Here is a 24,239-nt window from a genome sequence, read left to right as displayed (position 1 = left end):
ACGGACGATTACCCAGTTATTGGGGATCACGTCGGGGTCACCAGTTGTAACATTCACGCAGTTACAGCGGGCCTCTCACGAGTGAGGGGAAAGAAGACACCAAACTGATTCTCCTTTGAGGGGGATGAGAGCGCCCAGACCGGAGTCTGGAAACCTCTTTTATTGAGTACATCAGAGGGCTGGGTTAGTACATCAGAGGGCTGGGTTAATACATCAGAGGGCTGGGTTAAGCATATATACGTCACACTACCTAATACAAGCCCATAACCATATATGATAATACATGAAACACAAGGGATCATGTGCTTCGATTGAGCACGTGACAAGCTGCGGGGGCTTGCCTCCTGAAATTTGAGGCTTTTCCCCAGGTTGTTGCTGGTACTTTCCATGCTAGCTTCCTTGTTAGTGTACGACTGATTTTACTAGTCTGCACTAACAGAAATGCCTAGCATGTGATGGGGTGTTATAATGCAACAATATACATACATACATACATACACACACACACATGCATACATGTATACAGAGAAAAACGCATGATGGTTTAGCACAAAATATGAATTTAGCCATAGCATAATATCAAGGGATGACTGCTGATCATAACCATGTAGTTCCATTTTCCAGATTTCCTAAATCTGAAACAAAATAACCAATGTTTCCTTGGCTTCAAGAAATAGAATTTATTAATGGCAATATTATTCGCAGAAATTGTAAAACCCTCTTTCTACCCGATAACAAACAGATTAAGGTGGAGTATGTGAAAATTATGAACAACAGTCAAAAAAGTCATGGGCAAGATATCGTACTGTACTAAAAACCTCAAATATGGTTCACATTTCTGTTCTTCAAGCATCATACCTTTATGTATCCCATGATTGTATTTTAACAGAATACTTTCACTGTACTCTAGTCATATTAATTGTTTTGCTTATTTTTGTACCTGAAACCCAATAAGAATGATTTACTTTCAGATTTAAAAGATCCTAGAATGGGAAAGACCCTGATCTTCTGACCAAGGTCCAGACCAACCATCCATGAATCACAGCCCCTAATTTTTCCCAAACAGTGTCCTTTTTAGGGCACATTTCATCTCCTTGTTCCTCAAGCTGTAGATCAGGGGGTTGAGCAAGGGGGTCAGCACCGAATACAAAAGGGTCACCACTTTGTTGCTTCCCCCTGAACCTTTGGGGACTACGTAAGTGACCATGATGGAGCCATAGAAAAGGCTTACCACTATCATATGTGAGGTACAAGTGGAAAAAGCCTTCCGTCTACCGGTGGCTGAAGGAAGCCTCATTACTGTCCGGACGAGGCTAGCATAGGAGCAAATGATAAAAAGGAAGGCGCCAAAAATAGCAATGGAGCTGAGGCTGTAGAAGACCAGTTCCGTGCCAGGGGCTGGAGTGCACGAGGAGGCCAATAGTGGTCCTGGGTCGCAGATAAAGTGATCGAGGAGGTTGGATCCACAGAAATGGAGCTGGGAAATCAAAATGATGGGTGCTAGAAACCAGAGAAAGCCAGAAGCCCAGCAGGAAGCAGCCAGAATGCAGCAAAACCTTTGAGACATGAGCACTGGGTATCGCAGGGGATGGCAGATGGCCAAGTATCGGTCTAAGGCCATTGCGGCAAGAAGGAAGCTTTCGGTAGTTCCCATAGAAAAGAAAAAATAGAACTGGAGAAAGCAGCCATGGAAGGAGATGACACCCGGTAGTGGAGATGCCAGATCCAAAAGCATCCTGGGGGCTGTGGTGGTTACATAGCCCATCTCTAGAGCAGAAAAGTTCCCCAGGAGGATATACATGGGCAGCCGGCTGAGTTGAGAGTCCCAGAGAACAGCCCACACAATGCAGAGGTTCCCCACCAAGGTGAAGGCATAGCAAATGGAGAGCAGAGAGCACAGGAACAGCTGGAACGAGGGCGAAAGGGAAGGGAAGCCCAAGAGGACAAAGCCCGTCGTCACCCTGGTATCGTTGGCTTGATCCAAAGGGTTGTCCCTCTGCTGCTGTGAGAATCACATTGGGAAAACGATCAGCTTCTGAAAGAAACCATGCTATGACCCCCTTCCCCAACTTGGTGGGGACTACATAAGGGGTCATAAGGATATAAGGACTTCAACTGCCAGAATTCTCAGCATCTGCCATAATAACTAGGAAATTCTGGGAGCTGAAGTCCACATCCACAGGAGGTCCAAGACCGTTATGAATTAACCCTGGCTGGAAGCTCTACTCACTGGCCTGAAAGCCCTCTGTTGCTGTTCTCCACTTCCAATATTCAGATAGGCAATTCCTTATGGCTTGCTCATTAGGCCATTTCCCTACGCATTGCCTGATACTGCTATTTTTGGTATGAACATTAATGTCTGTGTGCCAGTCAGCTACCCAAGGTGCAGGAATAGATGTAAAAAAAAAAAAAGTTGGAGAGTTTATAAAAAAAATCTGCAAAGCCTGAAGAATATCCCTTTAGAAAGCAGGAAGATGGAACTGAGGTTTGGAGTGAATGTAAAGGTCAAGAGAAAATAAGCAGGAAGAACTTAAAATTGGAAGGAGAAATATTTTAAAATGATGGGCATTTTGAATTCAAATTATAGTAGAAATATCAGCACAGATCTGTTTTAACATCTGAAATCTGAACCAAAGAGATAGATAGCTGGCTTTGGTTCTAGAATTTCAGTAAATACCTAACTTTCTTTTAAGTTGGAAGGCACAAAGTTATTTCCAAGAAAGAAGGAAAGATTTCCCCATTGATGTTGCATTGCTTTTCACCCTGCCCACCCATCTTTTCTCTTTTCAAGAAACCCCGGGGGTCATGACTGATGGTCCCATTTCCTTTTATTCTCATGACATCCCTGTGAAGAAGGCTTATGCTGTACAAAACTGGGTAGCCATTCAAAAAAAATTGAACTGTGATCTACTCAGTCTATTCCAGACTCACAGTCTTTCCCATCTCATTCTCAAACACTTTGTAAAAAGCTTCTGGAACCATTCCATCAAAGCCAATCCTATTTTAATCCTAAACAACTCACTTTTCAGGATCATAGCATCATTCATGCAGACCATTGAGTTCAATCTCCTGCTCGGTCCAGGAATCCAAATTGGGCACCCCAGACAGAGGGACATCAGGTCTTTCCCTGAGCACATCCAGTGAGGTAATGGATTCCATACTGAATCGCTCCGATTGTTAGTAATTTTTTCTAACATTTAATCAGAACTGCTTCTCTGGCACTTAAATCTGTCATTCCAAGTCCTGTGCCTTCAGTGTCTCCTCATAGGATCATTGTTATTGTCATTCTCTGAACCTTATCCTGTCTAGTTATCCCATCACATACAGTAGGTTTGCTAGGCAGCTCCCAAAGTCATTTCCTAACTGCAATTGCAACGTTATCAAAGACAATTCTACCAAGCCAGCTTTCCCCAGCCCATTACTATCCATCGCTGTCGGACTACAGGTCCTGACACACCCCACCAGTTTCACTACGAGGAGCTGTAGTCCGACATATTTGATGCACGCTAAAAGGGTGCAAAGTAAATTCACCTGCATGAAGAATCCAGATTGATTCTTCCTGAAATAGTCCTTTACATTTACAAGTCAACAGTACTCCTTACCACAGGTTTGGAGACATCCCAGGATGACATCTGTCATGCTAATTTGATATGTCCCGATCTGGCGCACAAGGACATTAGAGATGAGGAGAAAAGAAATAATATTAGTCTTTATTTTATAAGCAGAAATCCTTGTGTAGCACCAAACATGTATTGGTTCCTATGTTCAAATGTCTTGGATTTGAACATACTGATTGATTATCTGCCATCAAGTCAGTGTTGACTTCTAGTGACCACATAGCTAGACTTTCCTGAGAGAGGATCAACCTATTGCTTTACTGTATGTAGCTTAGGTCTATATGAGTTTTTCAAGTCTGCCAGCTCAACAAGATCAATGTTTTATACACTGAAGTTTACCTTCCTCTCTTTTACGTCTCCTAAACTTAAGGAAGGGTTAAAATTTGGAGTCAACTGAGGATTCCTTCTTCAGTTCTAACAGAAAAATTAATAGGTTAGAGAGCTGGGTTGATCTGGAAGTCCATCCACAGTTCCAATATTTTTAACTTGATTCAAGGATGGAGGGGCAATTGGATTTAGCAATTGAAAGAGGGGAGATGATAAGAGGGTTGACTAACCATAATACTTGACAGAGGGGAATGTGGACTAAACACGCATGCAAATCTGCAACCCTTACCTGATTCAGAAGAATACTCTGCGAGTGCAGCCAACTTTCCCATTATGAAGAGCTTACCACAAGTCAGACATTGTGTTTCCATAACTGAATGTCTCGGGAGGGCCCTGTCCACAGAGAGTGATGAAGAGGAAGCAAAGTTGGGATGTTTTCACTGGTCAGAGCCATGAGTCTTTCTGGCTGAGAATCCTGAGCATTGTAAACCAAGACGACTACAGGGTGGCAGGAGGACCTAGTTACAGTAGCTCACACCTGCATTACTACCCAGTTGGATTACTGCAATGCACTTTACATGGGGCTGCCCTTAAACACTATTCAGAAACTGCAACTGGTTCAAACATAATGGCCATGTATTTACTGCCTCCTGGCACTGGGAGCACAGAACACCGATTTTGCGGGCTGTGCACTGGTTAAGAACATGAGCAGAGCCCTGTGGATCCTGCCCTGGCCCATCTAGTCCAGCAGTCTGTTCTCACAGTGGCCAACCAACTGCATAAAGAAGCCCACTAGTCTGCCAGCAGATAGCCTTCAGAGGCAGTACCACGGCCATCAAGGCTAATAGCCAATGATCCCCATGACTTCCATGAATTGGTCCAACCTTTTCTGAAGCCAGCCAGTTTGGCAGCAAATTGGTTTGGGGGGACAATTTGAAGCACTAGTGCTGACTCAGAAAGCCCTTCATGTCTTGGTTGGAGGGATTTGCAGACCCACCTACTCTAAGCAGGATTGGTCCAGCCCTCTAGATCTTGTAGAAGCAGCAGCTTGTAGTCCCAGTCTGTATAGGAATGTGGAAATAACTTTCAAGAAAGTGTGCAGGATCCATTAAGAGAAAAGGTAACTCAGTCCTAGGAACGGGATGACCAAAATAACCCTGATTTGTTTGGTATCGGAGGGGGCAGAAGGAAATTCTGGAGGCTCTCAAGTTCAGTTATAATACCTTACAATAATAAAGGAACATTCCTGTAATTCTTGCAATGCCTGTTTCATGACATGGCCTACCTCAAAGGACCACACACACTTCCAGGATGTAAGGGGGGCTGAATATGTGTTGTTTTCATTGGGGATTTTGCACACCATTATTTGTTTCAGTCGCCCTGTGGATGTTTTAACTGTTCTTACACCATATACTCTGCAGAGTTATTAGATTGTGTGGGGTGTAAGTTTACTAAACAAACAAATACCATCATCATATTTATTTCAGTCACTGACCAATAAAATACATACAATAAAACAGACAACAGTATTACCCCTTTCATCAATAACTATTAGCAACCATTTGCGGGCGAAGCTTACACATTATGTAGCAAAATTTTGCAACTTTTAAGGAAATAGATTTTTCTTGATTATTTAGCAAATAGTGCAAATAAAAATTATCGGAGTGCCCGGGGAATTTAAATAAAAGGGGTAATCAGCTGAAAGTGGATGTCCCTATAAAACTGACAATACAAAAGAACATGGACTGTGGTTTCAATGGCACCCATGCCACAGGGGCAATATCGAATATCATAAGGGATTTTCCTGTATCTTCCTTCTAGAACGGCTGTAGGGAGAGCGTTAAATCGGGCTAAGATAAGGCTCTCCTGAATTTTGCTTCTCAGCCTTTTGGCTAAGATCAAGTGTAGTAACAAACGAATACATTTCTGATCAACCCTATTAAATAGAGTTCTCCAAGTAGGTGACAACTGTAGTGGCTATTTTGGGAATGGCACAACTTCTCTGATTGTTTTAAAAGTAATAACAATGTGGTAACTGAAATTTATTTAATTGATCAGGTCTTTATTGAACAGAACGGCAATTTCCAGAGATAAATCAGTTGCTCCAGAACTCTTCCTATAGTGAAAGTAGCTTACCAAGACAGGACTCTCTGTATGAAATTGTAACAAGAGTTTTTTCTTCTCCTCCACATGAATGTACTCACTTACTTCCAGCACTCTACACTCCAGGAATGTTGAAGTTCACATGTCCATTTTTTGACCCTCCACTGTGGTATAGCTATGGTGCTCCTAGGATTCCCATATATTTTCACTCTCAGTCAGTGAGCTGAGATATGAAGCCCCTCCATACAAGATGTTGATACTCTGCACTAAGCTGTAGTTAGCTCAACCATGGCTTGTTCACTAAACCACAGCTTAGTTGCTTTTGTACAAGAGGCCGAGGCAGAAGCCATATTTTATAAACATGAAAGTCAGCGCAAAGCTCTCTTTTCTTTTCCTCCTGTTCATTTGGCTTTTTATATGAAAAAAAGTGGAAGGAGGAGAAAGGGAAGGAAGAAGAGGAGGAGAAGAAGGAAGAAGTTGTTCAAGGCCCCTTTGTAGATGTCTGTGCTGATCCTTGGAGGAACTGAGATGGAACAATGGATTTGGTGTTTGCCCAAGTGATAAATTAACTGTCTTACTTCATGCAGGTTCAGCCTATAACTCATGCTGCAAAAATGTTGTATTCCCTCAGTGATCCAAAGAAACACAACGCAAGGAAGCCCTGCCCAGAATTTTCCCCAACTAGGTGAAGAGAGGAGGTTGTAATAATATGAGTCTTTAAGTAAACTAACACTTTCTGATCAGTCAAAGTTGCCCTTGAAGTCATTAAGGACACTTTAGATCAATTATAGAAACATAGTTGCACTAAACAAATCTTTTTAGGGGATGGAATAGTGGGTTCTGCTATAAAGAGTTGGCTTTACACTTTGTTTTTTTCCCAACTACCAGGGGTATCTGCATGGGAGGTCAAAAAAGTCCAGATTGTGTCTGCAACTGCATAACCAAAGCCCTGCCCCCCTTTTACAAGCACCACATTTTTAGAAGGAGGGAGAGCTTGATCACACGATCATGGCCACGATCTTGATTTTTTTAAAAATCTCATTTCGCCTATGGATACCCCTTTTTCTCCTGAACCTGATTCCAGTATAAAATGCTCCTGGTATTGATCTCGGCTCCTGGCTGCCTTCAGATCTATTTTCTGAGTTCCCTCTTCCTGCATGTAATAATAACAACAACAGCAGCAGCAGCAGCAGCAGCAGCAACAAAATCACCACCAGTCAATTGCAAAAGGCAGCTTTACTTGGAACAGCTTATATCCTCTGACACCATCAAACAACATCTGCCTATCCCGGGTCCTTGGGAAGGACTCAATAGGTGGATAAAAATGCCAAATCCACTCTAAACATCTGGCTGACTGTGCAACCAGCCATCATCATCATCATCATCATCATCATCATCATCATCATCATCATCTATTAAATTTGTATGCCCCCTGGCTCTCAATGACTCTTTAGTAGCACAGACAAAGCAAGTGGAATAGATGGAGAGGAAGTTGCTTCAGAATGGAAGCTCCTCGTCCTCAGAAACAATACGATATACTGAAATTTTGGGTAAAAGCAGGCCCTGGGTTATGATACCATTTAATCACACAGAGGCTCATCCAGTCGTTTACATGTCATGTGGGGGGACAGACAAAACAACACAAGTGAAACTTTCTTTGGATCAGCTAATGTTTTTTTTTATAAGCAGTTTCCACATCATGCAAACCGTAACATAGCTTGTGGCGTAGTGATTTGTTGAAACCTAGCTATTCTGGTTTCTAAAGCATAATTTGTGGCTAAGTACATGTGAATCCAGCCAATTCTGGCTCAGTCAACCCATGCTAATTCCCAAAATTGTCCCTTAGCCCAGGATTGAAGGAATTGGCCTACACCAATAGTTCTGCCTAAAAGATTTGCACACTGCATTCTGAATCCCAATAGCCAGAGGTAATTTGATTTTAATCAGATATGGTTGTCAAATTAACTTAAAGCTCTTCCTGACCTACCAACCTCAGGGCATTTTGGTTAAAGAATATTAAAACTAAGGAGTGAGAGACAGCTTTCTAATACGTTCTAACTCAGCATTTCTAAGCCTGAGCAACTTCCAAATGTGTAGATTTCAAATCTCAGAATTCCCCAGCCAACCTGGCCATTGCTGGCAACTTTAGAACTTGAAATTCAGACATCTGGAAGTTGTTCAGATTGGGACATGTCCTCATCTCCCAACAAATGTGCTGTCTGATACTTTCTTTGGTGTCCTTCAGGCTCCATGCCTCAACAGATAGATGATAGATAGATATAGATGATATAGAGATAGATAGAAGATAGATAGAGATTAGATATATAGATGATTGATTGATAGACAGACAGACAGACAATAGAATAGACAGAGATAGATGAAAGCCTGTGTGTCGCAAAGTTAAATACCAGTGTTACGCATAATATATGGTGGGCCCCACACAGATCCTATGGTTGGAGCCAAGTGCTTTCATTAGAAATGTTCCAGTTATCCAGAGGAGGGGAAAACCCAAGGATAAACTGAACTAGTAGCATATTCTGAAGTGGTTGGATTTGGAAACAAGTTTGCCTTCTATTAAATGTTTTTTGCGATTATCCACGCCCATCATGGCAACTATTCTGTAACACTGGACTTGCCACAAAATTCCAAGTTTGTCCATTTAAACAGAATGATTGAGGACTTCTGTTCTAAAAGTTGGAGTCTCTCTCCTCAACTGAGGATGTGTTCTCTATTTCCTCAGCTCCTCTCCAGCTGTTTAAAGTCTTTCCTTGTTTTACGTAAATCTCACTTTTCTTTTCAGCAACCTGCCCAAGGCCTCTTTCACCTGGCCATTCCTCAGGCAGTAAATCAAGGGATTTAGAAAGGGGGTAATGGTGGTGTAGAAGATTGTTACTAGCTTAGTGATATCTGATTGACTTCCTCCTCTGGGAGTTAAGTAAACCCCTGCCACTGACCCATAGAAAAGTGTGACCACCACAAGATGGAACGAGATGGTGGAGAAAGTCTTCCTAAGGCTATTTTGGCTAGATTTTTGCATCCGTGTGAGAATCACTATGCTGTAAGAAAGCACGACAAAGAGGAGGTTGACTATAACCACAGTGTTCATAAACACTTGACAAATAAAAGGAGTCTTTCCTAATGGTGGACATGCCAAGGATAGAATTGGTCCAGGATCACATAGTAAATGGTTGATGATGTTTGAGCCACAGAAGGACAACTTGGACATTAGTATCACAGGGACAATGTACCACAGAAAGCCAAGGACCCAACAAGTAGCCACCAGGGCATAGCAGATATTTTTGGACATTAGTTGCAGGTAACGCAATGGATGGCAGATGGCCAAGTAGCGATCCAAAGCCATAGCTGAGAGGAAGAAGCATTCTGTGCTGCCGAGTGAGAAGAAGATGTAGAACTGGAGGAAGCAGACATGGAAAGAGATGTTCCCCTTTGAAGTTACCAGGTCATAAAGCATACGGGGCATGGTTGTGCTCACATAACACATCTCCAGCCAGGAAAAGTGGCTCAGCAAGATGTACATCGGAAGCCGGGCCAGGTGGGAATCTAGGGACACCAGGATGATAATTATGATGTTCTCTGTCAAAGTCAGGATGTAGAGAACAACAAAAAAAATAATGAGCAGGTGATGTATCTGTGGCTCACCTCCAAAGCCCAGCAAAATGAACTCTTGAATGTTGCTCTTATTAGCCAACTCCATCTGAAATGCAATAAAAGGATCCTCATTACATACCAGAAAAAAGTTTCACCTTCCCATCTTTCTGTTTCCACTGAAAGGAGAGGCTGAGCAACCATGCCACTTGAAGCCTGAATGGGAAGCCATCTGAACTCTCTTGGAGGACTCTAACTCAACATAGCTAGTCTTCCCTCCTCAGCCTTTGTAGGAATAAGCACAGATGGTAATGGCATTAGAAGATGTGTCTATGCATATATCTACATATGTCCAGGGGACAACTTGTTTTGTCCTCTAGAGTTTTTCAAATGATGGATATAATGGAAAATAGTGGATGCTTTTCACAATTATATCTTCTTCCCTATTTTCCCATATAATGGGATCCACATTTTCTTGAATGAGCCTAAATCATTTGGTTCTATGGATACCCATTCAAATGTATCTCTCCCAGTTTTGACCCCTCCCCCCCGCCCCCCGTTGACTTTACATTGAAAATACTTGCCGGTATCTGATGCATCTGCAAAATATTGATCTGTCTAGCTGAAGGCTCATCTCAAATGCAGGATCAAGATTTGGAGGAACAGATGATGGTTCATTGTATGCTCAGCTATGGTAGCAGGCAGGAGTGTGAGGTGTTATCCAAAGACAAAATAGTCCTGAATCTGAAATTATGCTTGAAGGCTGGCTTGAAGTATTTGGACTGGGTGTGTGTCCCTCAAATACAAACTCAAAGTAATATGCCTTTGGAGTCCAATTAACTCCTTCCCGTTTAGGGAACTATTCCCAAAGATGTTAGTTTTTTTCTTCTGGGTTTTGCTTTTGCTTAATATCGGGCAAACAAACCAATAGAGTGCATTATGGAGGAGTTGTTTGCAAAGACCTAATGGTATATTAGAAAAATACCCTCGTCCAAATACTTTGGTCACCTTCTATCATATGGAAAAATGTCTTGCCCATGGAAAACTAGAATGTGAAGGAGAAAATATAGCTAGATCTATGTTGTTGCCTAATTTGTTTTCTTAGGGAATCATGCAAGGGATGTTCATTCCATTTCTTTCTGGTCATGTATGTAGGAAATGTTGTGGGGCCAGGTTAAAGCCCCTAACCCAAGTACATCTTCCCAGGGAAACCAAAGTTCAGGCTCAGCTATATAGTGTCAAACTGGGTAACTACCCCATTAGAAAAACACTTTTCCAGGAAAACTATACTGTCAGCTTCGCCATAGAACACTTAGAAGGCCAAAGAATACTGATAAACTGGGAAAGGATACTGGAAGATGAGCAGAGCTCTGGGAAAGCAAAATAAAGTAATTCCCTAGAAAGAAACTACAGGTGGTCCTCATTTAATGACCACTCATTCAGGGACCGTTCAAAGTTATGATGGCGCTGAACGAGTGGTACTTACAACCAATCCTCGAAGTTCTGGCCATCCCAGCACCCCTGCGGTCACATGATCGTGATCTGGGCACTTGGCAACTGGCTCGCACTTATCATGGTTGCAGTGTCCTGTGGTCATGTGATCACCACTTGTGACCTTCCCTGCCAGCTTCTGAGAAGCAAAGTCAACAGGGAAGCCGGCAGGGAAGGTTGCAAATCACTCTGGTAAGTCACTCACATCCTCCCCCACCCAAGAGCAGCCACCTCTGACCCCACCAGGCTCGTGCTGTGCCTCATAGGCCACTCATGCACTGTCCTCTGCCCAGCAGTAGCCAAACCTAGCCCTGCTGTGTTCGCACTGCACTTTGCATTGCACCTCACCTGCCTGCCAGCCTGCTGGTGAGCCACCCGGGACTCACTTAACGACGGCAGTGGGGAGTGCCGGGATTGCTGCCTCCAAGTGATGCAGTCATATGACATTGTACTTTATGACCGCATCGCTTAGCGATGGAAATCCCGGTCCCAATTACTGTCCTTAATGGAGGACTACCTGTATGTTCAGTGAATAACTGCCCCTTTGTTCTTTCGAAGCCCTATTGCCTTTGTAGTCATGCCCCATAGTATTTGCTTGTTTAGTCAACTTATACCCCACCACAATCTAATGTGGTGTTTCTCAACCTTGGCCACTTTAAGACCTGTGAACTTCAACTCCCAGAATTCCCCAGCAAGGGAAGCAAGGCTAGGGAATTCTAGGAGTTGAAGTCCACAGGTCTTAAAGTGGCCAAGGTTGAGAAACACTGATCTAGTGACTCTCTGTGGCTTACAGAGTATACAGTATAACAACAGTTAAAATATCCACAGGGCGACTGAAACAAATCATGGCATTGGAAAAACCCAAATGAATACAGAAGAAAGAACCCCCAACAAAACAGCTTCAGGCCCCTTTACCTCCTGGAAGCGTGTGCAACCCTTTGAGGTACAGCAGGTCATGAAACGTGCATTGCAAAGATTACAGGAATGTTCCTTTATTATTGTGGGGTATTATAACTGAACTTGAAAGCCTGCCAGAGTTTCCTTCTGCCCCCTCTGATACCAAACAAAATCAAACCAGGGTTATTTTGCTCTTGTTCCTTTCCCCAGGACTGAGTCATCTTTTCTTGTCTCTTCATGACTCCTGCATACTTTCACAAAAATTATCTCCACATTCCTATAAAGTGTGGGACTACATCCAGCTGCTTCTGTAAGATCTAGATCCGTGTTTCTCAACCTTGGCAACGTGAAGATGTATGGACTTCAACATGCTGGCTGGGGAATTCTGCGAGTTGAAGTCCACACATCTTCAAGTTGCCAAGGTTGAGAAACTGATCTAATAGGTTGGACCAAACCTTTATAGAGCAGGTGGGTCTGCAAATCCCACCAACCAAGCCATGAAGAGCTTTATGAGTCAACACAAATGCCTCACATTGTACCCCCAAACCAACTGGCAATTAATTCAAATTTGGAATTTGCTACAAGATATGGTGCTGGTACCATCTAGGCTGACTTCAGAAAAGGGTTGGAAAAGAATAATGTAGAAATGATGAAGTTCTTATGTAGAAATAGATAAACTTTTATTGATTTTTGAAGCAGAAGATGAACAAGTGAAAGAATAAAATGTGCTAAAAACTTTGGGTATAATATACAAATGGAACAATGGCAGAATATGTGGATGAAAGGATTGAAATTTACACTGTGTTATAATCTTAAAGAGAATTTTTATAAAATCATGTGTCTTTGGTATTTGTCATGAGAAAAATTATCTAAAACTTATAAAGGTACTTCAAATGTATGTTGGAAATGTGAACAACAAGAAGGGACTTTTTTATCATGTTTGGTGGACATGTAAAAAAGCTAAAGAATTTTGAACTCAAATAAAAATTCAGAAGAGACTAATATACATTTGAAACCAGAGACATTTCTTTTGGGATTGATGGATAAACATTGGAAAAAAACCAATGGAACTTCATTTTTATATATGATAACAGCAGCAAAATTTTAATATGCACAATGGTAGAAAGATTTGACATTACCTACAGTGGAAGAACGGATGAAATTGATGGAACTGGCTGAGTTGGTGACATTGACAGGTTTGATTAGAAAAAAGACTGATAAATTTTAATGCTGACTGGAAACCCCTTTTGGACTTTTTTTTTGTGAAACAGAAAATGAAATCATGATATATGGATTTGATGACTAGAAATAACAATAAACAATAGAAAAAATGTGAGTCATGTTGTAATCTTAGAGTAAGAGCTTAAGGCAACTTTATATGCATATCTGCTGTAAAAGAAAGTCAGAAGTATTTTCTTTTGTATTTCTTTTTCTTTCTGCACTTTTGATCTCGTTTTCCTTTTCATTCTTTACCTTTTTCTCTTTTCTGCTTTCTAATTGTTAGTTCTTGTCAGTTTTTATCTCTTTGTTTTAAAAATCTAATAAAGTTATTTAAGAGAAAGAAAGAAAGAAAGAAAGAAAGAAAGAAAGAAAGAAAGAAAGAAGGAAGGAAGGAAGGAAGGAAGGAAGGAAGGAAGGAAGGAAGGAAGGAAGGAAGAAAGAAAGAAAGAAAGAAAGAAAGAAAGAAAGAAAGAAAGAAAGAAAGAAAGAAAGAAAGAAAGAAAGAAAGAAAGTTTGGACCAATTCATGGAAGTCATGGAGATCATTGGCTATTAGCCTTGATGGCCGTGGTACTGCCTCTGAAGGCTATCTGCTGGCAGACTAGTGGGCTTCTTTATGCAGTTGGTTGGCCACTGTGAGAACAGACTGCTGGACTAGATGGGCCAGGGCAGGATCCACAGGGCTCTGCTCATGTTCTTAACCAGTGCACAGCCCGCAAAATCGGTGTTCTGTGCTCCCAATGCCAGGAGGCAGTAAATACATGGCCATTATGTTTGAACCAGTTGCAGTTTCTGAATAGTGTTTAAGGGCAGCCCCATGTAAAGTGCATTGCAGTAATCCAACTGGGTAGTAATGCAGGTGTGAGCTACTGTAACTAGGTCCTCCTGCCACCCTGTAGTCGTCTTGGTTTACAATGCTCAGGATTCTCAGCCAGAAAGACTCATGGCTCTGACCAGTGAAAACATCCCAACTTTGCTTCCTCTTCATCACTCTCTGTGGACAGGGCCCTCCCGAGACATTCAATTATGGAAACACAATGTCTGACTTGTGGTAAGCTCTTCATAATGGGAAAGTTGGCTGCACTTGCAGAGTATTCTTCTGAATCAGGTAAGGGTTGCAGATTTGCATGAGTGTTTTGTCCACATTCCCTTCTGTCAAATATTATGGTTAGTCAACCCTCTTATCATCTCCCCTCTTTCAATTGCTAAATCCAATCGTCCTTCCATCCTTGAATCAAGTTTTAAAAAATGGGAACTGTGGATGGACTTCCAGATCAACCCAGCTCTCTAACCTATTAATTTTTCTGTTAGAACTGAAGAAGGAATCCTCAGTTGACTCCAAATTTTAACCCTTCCTTAAGTTTAGGAGAAGAAAAAGAGAGAAAGGTAAACTTCAGTGTATAAAACATTGATCTTGTTGAGCTGGCAGACTTGAAAAACTCATATAGACCTAAGCTACATACAATAAAGCAATAGGTTGATCCTCTCTCAGGAAAGTCTAGCTATGTGGTCACTAGAAGTCAACACTGACTTGATGGCAGATAATCAATCAGTATGTTTAAATCCAAGACATTTGAACATAGGAACCAACACATGTTTGGTGCTACACAAGGATTTCTGCTTATAAAATAAAGACTAATATTATTTCTTTTCTCCTCATCTCTAATGTCCTTGTGCGCCAGATCGGGACATATCAAATTAGCATGACAGATGTCATCCTGGGATGTCTCCAAACCTGTGGTAAGGAGTTCTGTTGACTTGTAAATGTAAAGGACTATTTCAGGAAGAATCAATCTGGATTCTTCATGCAGGTGAATTTGCTTTGCACCCTTTTAGTGTGCATCAAATATGATGGATAGTAATGGGCTGGGGAAAGCTGGCTTGGTAGAATTGTCTTTGATAACATTGCAATTGCAGTTAGGAAATGACTTTGGGAGCTGCCTAGCAAACCTAGACAGGATAAGGTCCAGAGAAGGACAATAAGATTGATCCTATGAGGAGACACTGAAGGCACAGGACTTGGAATGACAGATTTAAGTGCCAGAGAAGCAGTTTTGATTAAATGTTAGAAAAAATTGCTAACAATAACAGCAATTCAGTATGGAATCCATTACTTCACTGGATGTGCTCAGGGAAAGACCTGATGTCCCTCTGTCTGGGATGCCCAATTTGGATTCCTGGACCGAGCAGGAGATTGAACTCAATGGTCTGCATGAATGATGCTATGATCCTGAAAAGTGAGTTGTTTAGGATTAAAATAGGATTGGCTTTGACGGAATGGTTCCAGAGGCTTTCTACAAAGTGTTTGAGAATGAGATGGGAAAGACTGTGAGTCTGGAATAGACTGAGTAGATCACAGTTCAATTTTTTTTGAATGGCTACCCAGTTTTGTACAGCATAACCTTTCTTCACAGGGATGTCATGAGAATAAAAGGAAATGGGACCATCAGTCATGACCCCCGGGGTTTCTTGAAAAGAGAAAAGATGGGTGGGCAGGGTGAAAAGCAATGCAACATCAATGGGGAAATCTTTCCTTCTTTCTTGGAAATAACTTTGTGCCTTCCAACTTAAAAGAAAGTTAGGTATTTACTGAAATTCTAGAACCAAAGCCAGCTACAGTATCTATTTCTTTGGTTCAGATTTCAGATGTTAAAACAGATCTGTGCTGATATTTCTACTATAATTTGAATTCAAAATGCCCATCATTTTAAAATATTTCTCCTTCCAATTTTAAGTTCTTCCTGCTTATTTTCTCTTGACCTTTACATTCACTCCAAACCTCAGTTCCATCTTCCTGCTTTCTAAAGGGATATTCTTCAGGCTTTGCAGATTTCTTTTATAAACTCTCCAACTTTATTTTTGTTTTTTACATCTATTCCTGCACTGTGGGTAGCTCACTGGCACACAGACATTAATGTTTATACCAAAAATAGTACTATCAGGTGATGTGTAGGGGAATGGACTAGTGGAGAAGCTGAAAGGAATTGCTTATCTGAATATTGGAAGTGGAGAACAGCAACAGAGGGCTTTCAGGCCAGTGAGTAGAGCTTCCAGCCAGGGTTAACTCATAACGGTCTTGGACCTCCTGTGGATGTGGACTTCAGCTCCCAGAATTTCCTAGTTATTATGGCAGATGCTGAGAATTCTGGCAGTTGAAGTCCTTATATCCTTATGACCCCTTATGTAGTCCCCACCAAGTTGGGGAAGCAGGTCATAGCATGGTTTCTTTCAGAAGTTGATCATTTTCCCAATGTGATTCTCACAGCAGCAGAGGGACAACCCTTTGGATCAAGCCAACGATACCAGGGTGACGACGGGCTTTGTCCTCTTGGGCTTCCCTTCCCTTTCGCCCTCGTTCCAGCTGTTCCTGTGCTCTCTGCTCTCCATTTGCTATGCCTTCACCTTGGTGGGGAACCTCTGCATTGTGTGGGCTGTTCTCTGGGACTCTCAACTCAGCCAGCTGCCCATGTATATCCTTCTGGGGAACTTTTCTGCTCTAGAGATGGGCTATGTAACCACCACAGCCCCCAGGATGCTTTTGGATCTGGCATCTCCACTACCGGGTGTCATCTCCTTCCATGGCTGCTTTCTCCAGTTCTATTTTTTCTTTTCTATGGGAACTACCGAAAGCTTCCTTCTTGCCGCAATGGCCTTAGACCGATACTTAGCCATCTGCCATCCCCTGCGATACCCAGTGCTCATGTCTCAAAGGTTTTGCTGCATTCTGGCTGCTTTCTGCTGGGCTTCTGGCTTTCTCTGGTTTCTAGCACCCATCATTTTGATTTCCCAGCTCCATTTCTGTGGATCCAACCTCCTCGATCACTTTATCTGCGACCCAGGACCACTATTGGCCTCCTCGTGCACTCCAGCCCCTGGCACAGAACTGGCCTTCTACAGCCTCAGCTCCATTGCTATTTTTGGCCCGTTCCTCTTCATTGCGTGCTCCTACATTGCCCTCCTTCGAGCAGTAATGAGGCTGTCTTCAGCTACCGGGAGACAGAAGGCTTTTTCCACTTGTACCTCACATATGATAGTGGTAAGCCTTTTCTATGGTTCCATCATGGTCACTTACGTAGTCCCCGAAGCTTCAGGGGGAAGCAACAAAGTGGTGACCCTTTTGTATTCAGTGCTGACCCCCTTGCTCAACCCCCTGATCTACAGCTTGAGGAACAAGGAGATGAAATGTGCCCTAAAAAGGACACTGTTAGGGGAGAATTAGGGGCTGTGATTCGTGGATGGTTGGTCTGGACCTTGGTCAGGAGATCAGGGCCTTTCCCATTCTAGGATCTTTTAAATCTGAAAGTAAATCATTCTTATTGGGTTTCAGGTACAAAAATAAGGAAAGCAATTAACAATTAACAACTAGAGTACAGTGAAAGTATGCTGTTACTTTAAATACTATCATGGGATACAGAAAAGTATGATGCTTGAAGAACAGAAACTTCAACTGTATTTGAGATAGTGTTTAGTACTGTGTTATATCTTGTCGTGATTTTTTTGACTGTTGTTCATAATTTTCACATACTCCACCTTAATCTGTTTGTTATCTGTTTACAATTTCTACGAATAATATTGTCATAAATAATCATATTGTCCTGAAGCCAAGCAAACATTGGATGGTTATTCTATTTCAGATTTAGAAATTCTAGAAGATGGAACTACATAGTTATGATCAGCAGTCATCCCTTGATATCATGCGGTGGCTAAATTCATATTTTGTGCTAAACAATCATGTTTTTTTTATCCGCTTTGGTATGTTGTGTTGTGTGTACTTAACCCCTGTGATTGTAAGCCATGGTTTATGGGTTAACATGGTGTGTAAAAAGAATAAAATGGTCATGAATGATCGCTCACAATGGAGATGCTCCTTGTTAAATAAAGTTTCAATGACTTCTCCAAGAATACCTGGCTAAAGGGGAAATTTATAAAATGTACAGGGAATAATCAGATTAAGTGATTTAAATTAACTCCAGTTAAATTTTTATTTCAGTCCATGTATTTTTTTGGCCTTCAACGAGAAAAAGCAGTATATCTGCTTTAGCAAATGTAATAATCCAGGCTATGAAACTGTGCTAGAGCACTGTTGAAGAGCAAGTAAATTAAATAATGAAAGTTTTCTGTGAGCAGCTCAGACACCAAGTATTACAAGCAGGACTGTCAGATTCCTTTCCACGATTCACTATTATCCATTTTGTACCATTTAACCTTCATTAGACAGCAGATCATTCTGTACCTTTTTTCATTAGGTTTAACTGAAATGTCTGGAAATTTGCTGCAAGTTGTGTAGCTCTACACAATCTGTTTATTGTCCTTATGCCTGAAGTATTTGCAGAAGACCTTTTATCACTGAAATTGTTGGTGGCCCAGAGTCACTTGGATTGAGACGGGCGGCTATAGAAATTGCATGAATAAATAAATACAATTAAAATAACCTCTTTTCTGTTCTCTCTCTCTCTCTCTCTCTCAATATATATATGGAGAGGTTTCAATGTCATCTTCTGTTTGCGGTCTTCCCAGTTTCTCAGTTCACCTTTTGAAGAAGACAAAATCGTTCCACAATAGTTTTTAATTAGTAGTGCCAAGAATTCAGAAACTCAGAAACCCCAAGTTACCAGTGCCAGGCCCAGCCCAAGAAACAACGGTGAAACTGTCCAGTTGAGTTAAATTCCTTTATTTGCTTACCCGATATAGACAGAATCTTGCCAGACTAAATCTATACTACTACTGCAACTCGTGGGTCTACCCTGGGAGATTCTAGGGAGTGGCTATCCTGAACCTCTTAGGCTTCCCACACTCCCCCTGAGGACTGTGTTGTCTTCGGTCTCCTTTGCCTTCCTGGTGGTCTTGGTCTCTGTTGCTATCCCCCACAACATCCTCCTCTTCGAAGATACATTCCATCACAACTGGCTACATCTCCTTCCATTTTTTGACTCCAGGATATAATTCTCAGTGTCTAATATTCAGAAGTAACCATACTGTGGGATGTAAGCAGATAAGGCAGGGTTCCTCAACCTTGGCAACTTTAAGATGGGTGGACTTCAACTCCCAGAATTCCCCAGCCAGCAAGGCTGGCTGGGGAATTCTGGGAGTTGAAGTCCACCCATCTTAAAGTTGCCAAGGTTGAAGAACCCTGAGATAAGGCATACGTATGGGGGAAACAAACCTGAGATCACGCCATGGAGGGTAGGGGAAAGCACTATGGTCCCAATCCCACCACTGCAGTTCCCATGACCTGCTTTTAGAAGCAAGCAAAATCCTGAGACAGGTCTCCAACATCTCCTCTCATTATACCCAATGACAATCTGAAGATCCAAGTGAGCATTTGAACAACAAAGATTATTTCTGTGCACATGTGTAAAAATATTGACTTCAACCAATATGCCAAGCCATGGGTGTTTTGGACTTGCATATCAGCTTATGATGAGCAAACCTGGCCACCACGGATTGTTCCACAAACCAGTTTAAACGTTCTGGCTTAGGGGATGGATGAATGCAACCATTAAATAAGGATGGTTGGCAAGGACAAAACGGTGGGGAGAGCTACATAAATGGTATAAATTAGATTTAGCTGTATTTCTTTTTTTCTCACTTCATGCTTTTTTTTTTGGCTTACTATTTTGGATACCTCTTCTCTACTTTCAATAATTTTGCTTACCCCAAATGAGAAACTGACATGGAAATAAACTGACATGGTCTCCTTCCATGGTTTTGTTTCTGCTTTCTCATCTAAATACCATGCATTTAACCCAGATGTTTTATTCCCCACATGCCCCAATTTTCAGGGATGCTTTTCTGACCTTAAGAACCCTTTTCATTGTATCAACACAATCGTGCTCTCATGATCATATGTGGGGCCTGCCCTACCAAACAGCCTCCCCACGAGATCCGGAGGGCCCTAATCTTCCAGGAGGCTGTGAAGATTTGGATGTTCACCCTGGTGCTAGGCCAGGATGTTAGTTAAACCTGATATACAGTATGTGATAGTTATGGTAGTTGTGTTGTGAGTCTGTTATGGTGCCTCAGCTATTGTATTATGGTTATTTTTGTTTTGTGATTAGAGGTGTGTAATCTCTATCATCCCTTTCTCTCTCTCTCTCTCTCTCATCTCATCTCATCTCATCTCATCTCATCTCATCTCATCTCATCTCATCTCATCTCATCTCATCTCATCTCATCTCATCTCATCTCATCTCATCTCATCATCTCTCTATCTGCGTTTGTGTGTGTATTTGTGTATTGTTATTAGCCATCCAGGTTTATGTATTAAGATGGGGGGAAGTATATACATTTTTCAAATAATAAATAAATTCAATGTTGGCATCTGTTTCATTTTGGGATAGAAACACATATGGAGGGTAACATAGGTTCTAAAAAACTGAAATAGCAATAACTGCCGCCCCTTGCCATGTAATCAAGAACCGGGGGAAAAAACAATAGTTTTCCATAGTGTATCAGAAATTTAAATGTTGTCAGTTCATGTAAAAGTAAAGATTCCATTGAGGTGAGCTTTGGCCAACCACCTTAGATTCACACAATAGAATTTTAATTAAAATCAATTAAAAGGGAAATTTTCCTCACTCAAGCTTGACTCCTGGTGACCTCACAGGTATGTCCAAGTTGTTTTCTTGCAAAAAAGAAAAAGAAAAAGAAAAGGAAGGAAGGAAGGAAGGAAGGAAGGAAGGAAGGAAGGAAGGAAGGAAGGAGGGAGGGAGGGAGGGAGGGAGGGTGGGTTTGCCATTGCCTTCTTCTGGAATATTTTTTCAGTTTTCTAGTTTGTGCTATCACCTGGTGGTCTCTCATCCAAATTCCAACCATGTTTGATTTCACTTCATTGTTTCAGATCAGCTAGGTACTGTCCCCTACTGCAGCAAGTTTCATTTTACTAGGACTGTGCTTTTAAAATAGTTTAACAAGGAATAATGCATCAAGAAATTGAGCTTGGGGAGAAAGCTCATCTCAGGGCTGTGTTTCTCAGGGCTGTGTTTCTGCAATTCATTAAGAGGGACTAATGAACTGAGGAAATTTATTGACAGTTTTGATACAGGATAGAAAACTGGTTTGGGAGTACTGTGAGGGGCATCTGCAGGAAGAGTCAAAAATTAAAGATGGCAACCATGTGATCAAGCCCCGCCTCTTTTTTACGTGTGTTGCACAACACACATAAAAAAGGTGTAGGGCTTAAATTGCACTGCCCCAGCCACCATCTTGACTTTTTTCACCCCTCCAATGCCCCCTCACCCCCAGTTTGAGAAGTTAATTAACTTGAGAGGCATAATGTGAAAATGAAAGACCTACAGGTGGCCATTTTTATTGGCTGCCCGCAACCACTTCTGGCTTGTGTACAATTTTTTTCTGTCCTTGCACAACTTTCGAGTGCCTGCTTCAGCAGCCAAGACACTGACTCCTCCAGAAGTTTGCTCATTCATTCATTCATTCATTCATTCATTCATTCATTCATTCATTCATCAATCATATTTGTATAGCTGCCCATCTCACCAGACAGCGACTCTGGGTGGCGTACAACAGTCAGTTAAAAAGAACCAATATAAAACAATCATTAAAACCATATAAACTATATCACATTATTTAACTTCTGAAGCACAACTTCGTTATTATCTACTATCCCTCCTCTTTGAGTTCACAATGTTTTTTTTACGAAATAATTTCATGGCTTTAAAATTACAAATAATACGATCTGTAGAAACAATTGTTGCAAGCCGTAAGGACAGCAGACAGGAATTCCAAGTTAAAAAAAAATGACACAATAGAAAAACATAAAAAAGGAATATATAAGATCTGTATCATTGTCACCATCAAGTATGAATAGTTTGTTTACGCAAAGCAAGATAACCCAATCTACCACAGAATAGATATAAACCCATTTTTTAAAAAAAAAAAATGAGACAAGCATTTACAAACCTCAACATAAAGTTTAGTACTCCATAGCTGAGTATTACAAATTTAATTAAAAGTATTTTTATACTTATATTAATCATATGTTGCTTTTGACTTCTAATACACTATCATTTTCATAGCTACACAACAATTTAATTAAAATGCACATATTCAAACTCCAGGCTTTTCCATCCCTTGCAGGAAGAGGAATCATTTGAATGACTAGAGAAGAGATAGGTATAATATATTATTTATCAGCAATTCTCCCTCCATCAGAAATAACATGAGATGAAGCCAAAAATATTAAGGGGTTTAATAAAAAGTGTTAATGAAGCTTGGCTGTCAGACTTTCCGTAGACTTGGGCTGCAACTGTGTCTTATGAAATGGGACCAAAATGAAATAGAAATCAGTTCTGAAAAAAGAAAGGTTCATTAAAAACAAAAAGAAAATAACTATTCTTTTTTAAAAATCTCCAGTAAGGTTTTGCATTGCATTAGACCATGCAAAATACTTCATGAGATAGTATATTCCTCTTTTCCAACTGTGACATTTGTTTATCTCACTGATTGGATGGTTAGTTATATTTGTACTGTTTTCTTCTAGTTTCCTATCATTTATTTGCATTAAATCTCAGCACAGTTACCTTACTTCTTTGCACCCTGCCAAGGGCCTCCTTCATCTGATCATTCCGCAGACAGTAAATCATGGGGTTGAGAAAGGGTGTCATGGCAGTGTAGAAGACAGTGACTATTTTAGTGACACGTGACTGACCTTTCCCACTTGGAGCTACATACATTCCTGCCACAGAACCATAGAAAAGAGTCACCACCATGAGATGGAAGGATATGGTGGAGAAGGCCTTTTTCCTGCCACTTCGGTGAGTGGCTTTCACTAAGGTGAGAACCACAGCACTGTAGGATAACACAACAAAGAATAGATTGAGTATGATAACCAGAGCACTCATTGCAAACTGATAGCGAAGGAGCATATTTCCATGTGGAGAGCAAGCCAAGGAAAGGATGGGCCCAGGATCACATATCAAATGGTCAATTACATTGGGACCACAGAAGTTCAACTTGGAGATCATAACAACTGGGATTAGATTCCACAGGAAGCCAAGAATCCAACAGACAGCCACCAGGGCATAGCAGGAATGGGGGGACATTATGGAGGGGTAGCGTAGTGGGTGGCAAATAGCCAAATAGCGATCCAAGGCCATAGTTGAGAGGAAAAAGCACTCCGTGGCACCAAGAGTAAAGAAGATGTAGAACTGAAAGAAGCAGGCATGGAAGGAGATGATCCCATTTGGTGAAACCAAATCCAAGATCATACGGGGAACAGTTGTGCTCACATAACACATCTCCAGCCAGGAGAAGTTGCTTAGGAGGATGTACATGGGAAGCCGGGCCAAGAAGGTGTCCAAGAGCACCACAGTGATAATGACAATGTTCTCAGCCAAAGTAAGGATATAGAGAGTAGTGAAAAAAATGAGGAGCAGGAAGCGTTTCTTCTGTCCACCTCCAAAGCCCACCAAAATGAATTCTTGTGCTGTGGTCCTATTTGCTGTCTCCATCTTTTAACATATAGCATGTAACAGAATATACACCTGAGTACTCAAGGCCCATAATCTTTGGGAATATCATAACTCTAGATAAGTGTTTCTGCTGGGAAATGTCACCTGGACTAAAGTTTGCCAACCAGCAAATTCATGGCTGAGCTGGGATTGGATCTTTCTTTCCTTTCTTTTTTACTGATCCAGGAGGGGTAGAGAAGCAGGGAATCTGCCACTCAAGGACTGTGATAAATGTGGGCTGGAGAGAACATCAAACTATTTGTCTAGCCAAATTCAAGAAAAGCGTTCAAATTTGAAAAGGATTTCTTAAGCCAGCTTTATCTCCAGAAGGTTTACAGCATGGAAAAGTTCAAAGAGTACTTACAGTAGTTACAAGCTGGTGGATAACTGAAGAATTCCACATCCAGATATACTTGCTGTTTATGTCCCTTTCAGCCCTCCATAAATTCCATCACAACTACTAGTTCCTCTCTGGGTCACTCCCAAAGTGCTTAGCTTGTTTCAAGAGT

At 41.4% G+C, this 24,239-nt stretch overlaps 4 protein-coding genes and 1 pseudogene across 4 annotated transcripts; 2 read left to right on the top strand and 3 right to left on the bottom strand.

Annotated features, from left to right (window-relative positions):
- Positions 1–1,048: 1,048 nt before the first annotated feature.
- Positions 1,049–3,632, bottom strand: LOC103067985 (olfactory receptor 11G2-like). The gene is made up of 2 exons (XM_088144116.1): positions 3,603–3,632; positions 1,049–1,996 (listed from the first exon to the last, which is right to left on the bottom strand). Exons 1-2 carry the CDS (start codon positions 3,630–3,632, stop codon positions 1,049–1,051), a joined length of 978 nt encoding a protein of 325 aa, XP_088000242.1.
- A 2,184-nt stretch (positions 3,633–5,816) lies between these two features.
- On the top strand, positions 5,817–5,986 carry LOC112543194 (U2 spliceosomal RNA; annotated as a pseudogene).
- A 2,834-nt stretch (positions 5,987–8,820) lies between these two features.
- LOC103055978 (olfactory receptor 11H6-like) lies at positions 8,821–9,762 on the bottom strand. Its single transcript, XM_025177422.2, has one exon. It carries the CDS (start codon positions 9,760–9,762, stop codon positions 8,821–8,823), a length of 942 nt encoding a protein of 313 aa, XP_025033190.2.
- Positions 9,763–14,971: 5,209 nt separating this feature from the next.
- Positions 14,972–17,480, top strand: LOC103052418 (olfactory receptor 11G2-like). The gene is made up of 2 exons (XM_088144115.1): positions 14,972–15,001; positions 16,533–17,480. Exons 1-2 carry the CDS (start codon positions 14,972–14,974, stop codon positions 17,478–17,480), a joined length of 978 nt encoding a protein of 325 aa, XP_088000241.1.
- Positions 17,481–22,767: 5,287 nt separating this feature from the next.
- On the bottom strand, positions 22,768–23,736 carry LOC103052179 (olfactory receptor 11H6-like). Its single transcript, XM_007444819.2, has one exon. The coding sequence runs from the start codon at positions 23,728–23,730 to the stop codon at positions 22,768–22,770; it is 963 nt and encodes a 320-aa protein (XP_007444881.1). The 5' UTR covers positions 23,731–23,736.
- Between the last annotated feature and the right edge of the window lie 503 nt (positions 23,737–24,239).

The sequence above is a fragment of the Python bivittatus genome, unplaced genomic scaffold, assembly GCF_059951505.1.
Source record: "Python bivittatus isolate LINGU-HERP-01145 unplaced genomic scaffold, Pbiv_v1 ctg000430_np1212, whole genome shotgun sequence".
NCBI classification, from domain to species: domain Eukaryota; kingdom Metazoa; phylum Chordata; class Lepidosauria; order Squamata; family Pythonidae; genus Python; species Python bivittatus.
This window is presented reverse-complemented; position numbering and strand designations above follow the sequence as displayed.

Bases quoted from the DNA above. Each gene is read 5' to 3' on its own strand.
- LOC103067985 (XM_088144116.1), bottom strand. From the start codon at position 3,632: ATGTCATCCTGGGATGTCTCCAAACCTGTG. The intron at 1,997-3,602 runs GTAAGGAGTACT...TCACAGCAGCAG, and splicing joins GGGATGTCTCCAAACCTGTG to AGGGACAACCCTTTGGATCA.
- LOC103055978 (XM_025177422.2), bottom strand. From the start codon at position 9,762: ATGGAGTTGGCTAATAAGAGCAACATTCAAGAGTTCATTTTGCTGGGC.
- LOC103052418 (XM_088144115.1), top strand. From the start codon at position 14,972: ATGTCATCCTGGGATGTCTCCAAACCTGTG. The intron at 15,002-16,532 runs GTAAGGAGTTCT...TCACAGCAGCAG, and splicing joins GGGATGTCTCCAAACCTGTG to AGGGACAACCCTTTGGATCA.
- LOC103052179 (XM_007444819.2), bottom strand. From the start codon at position 23,730: ATGGAGACAGCAAATAGGACCACAGCACAAGAATTCATTTTGGTGGGC.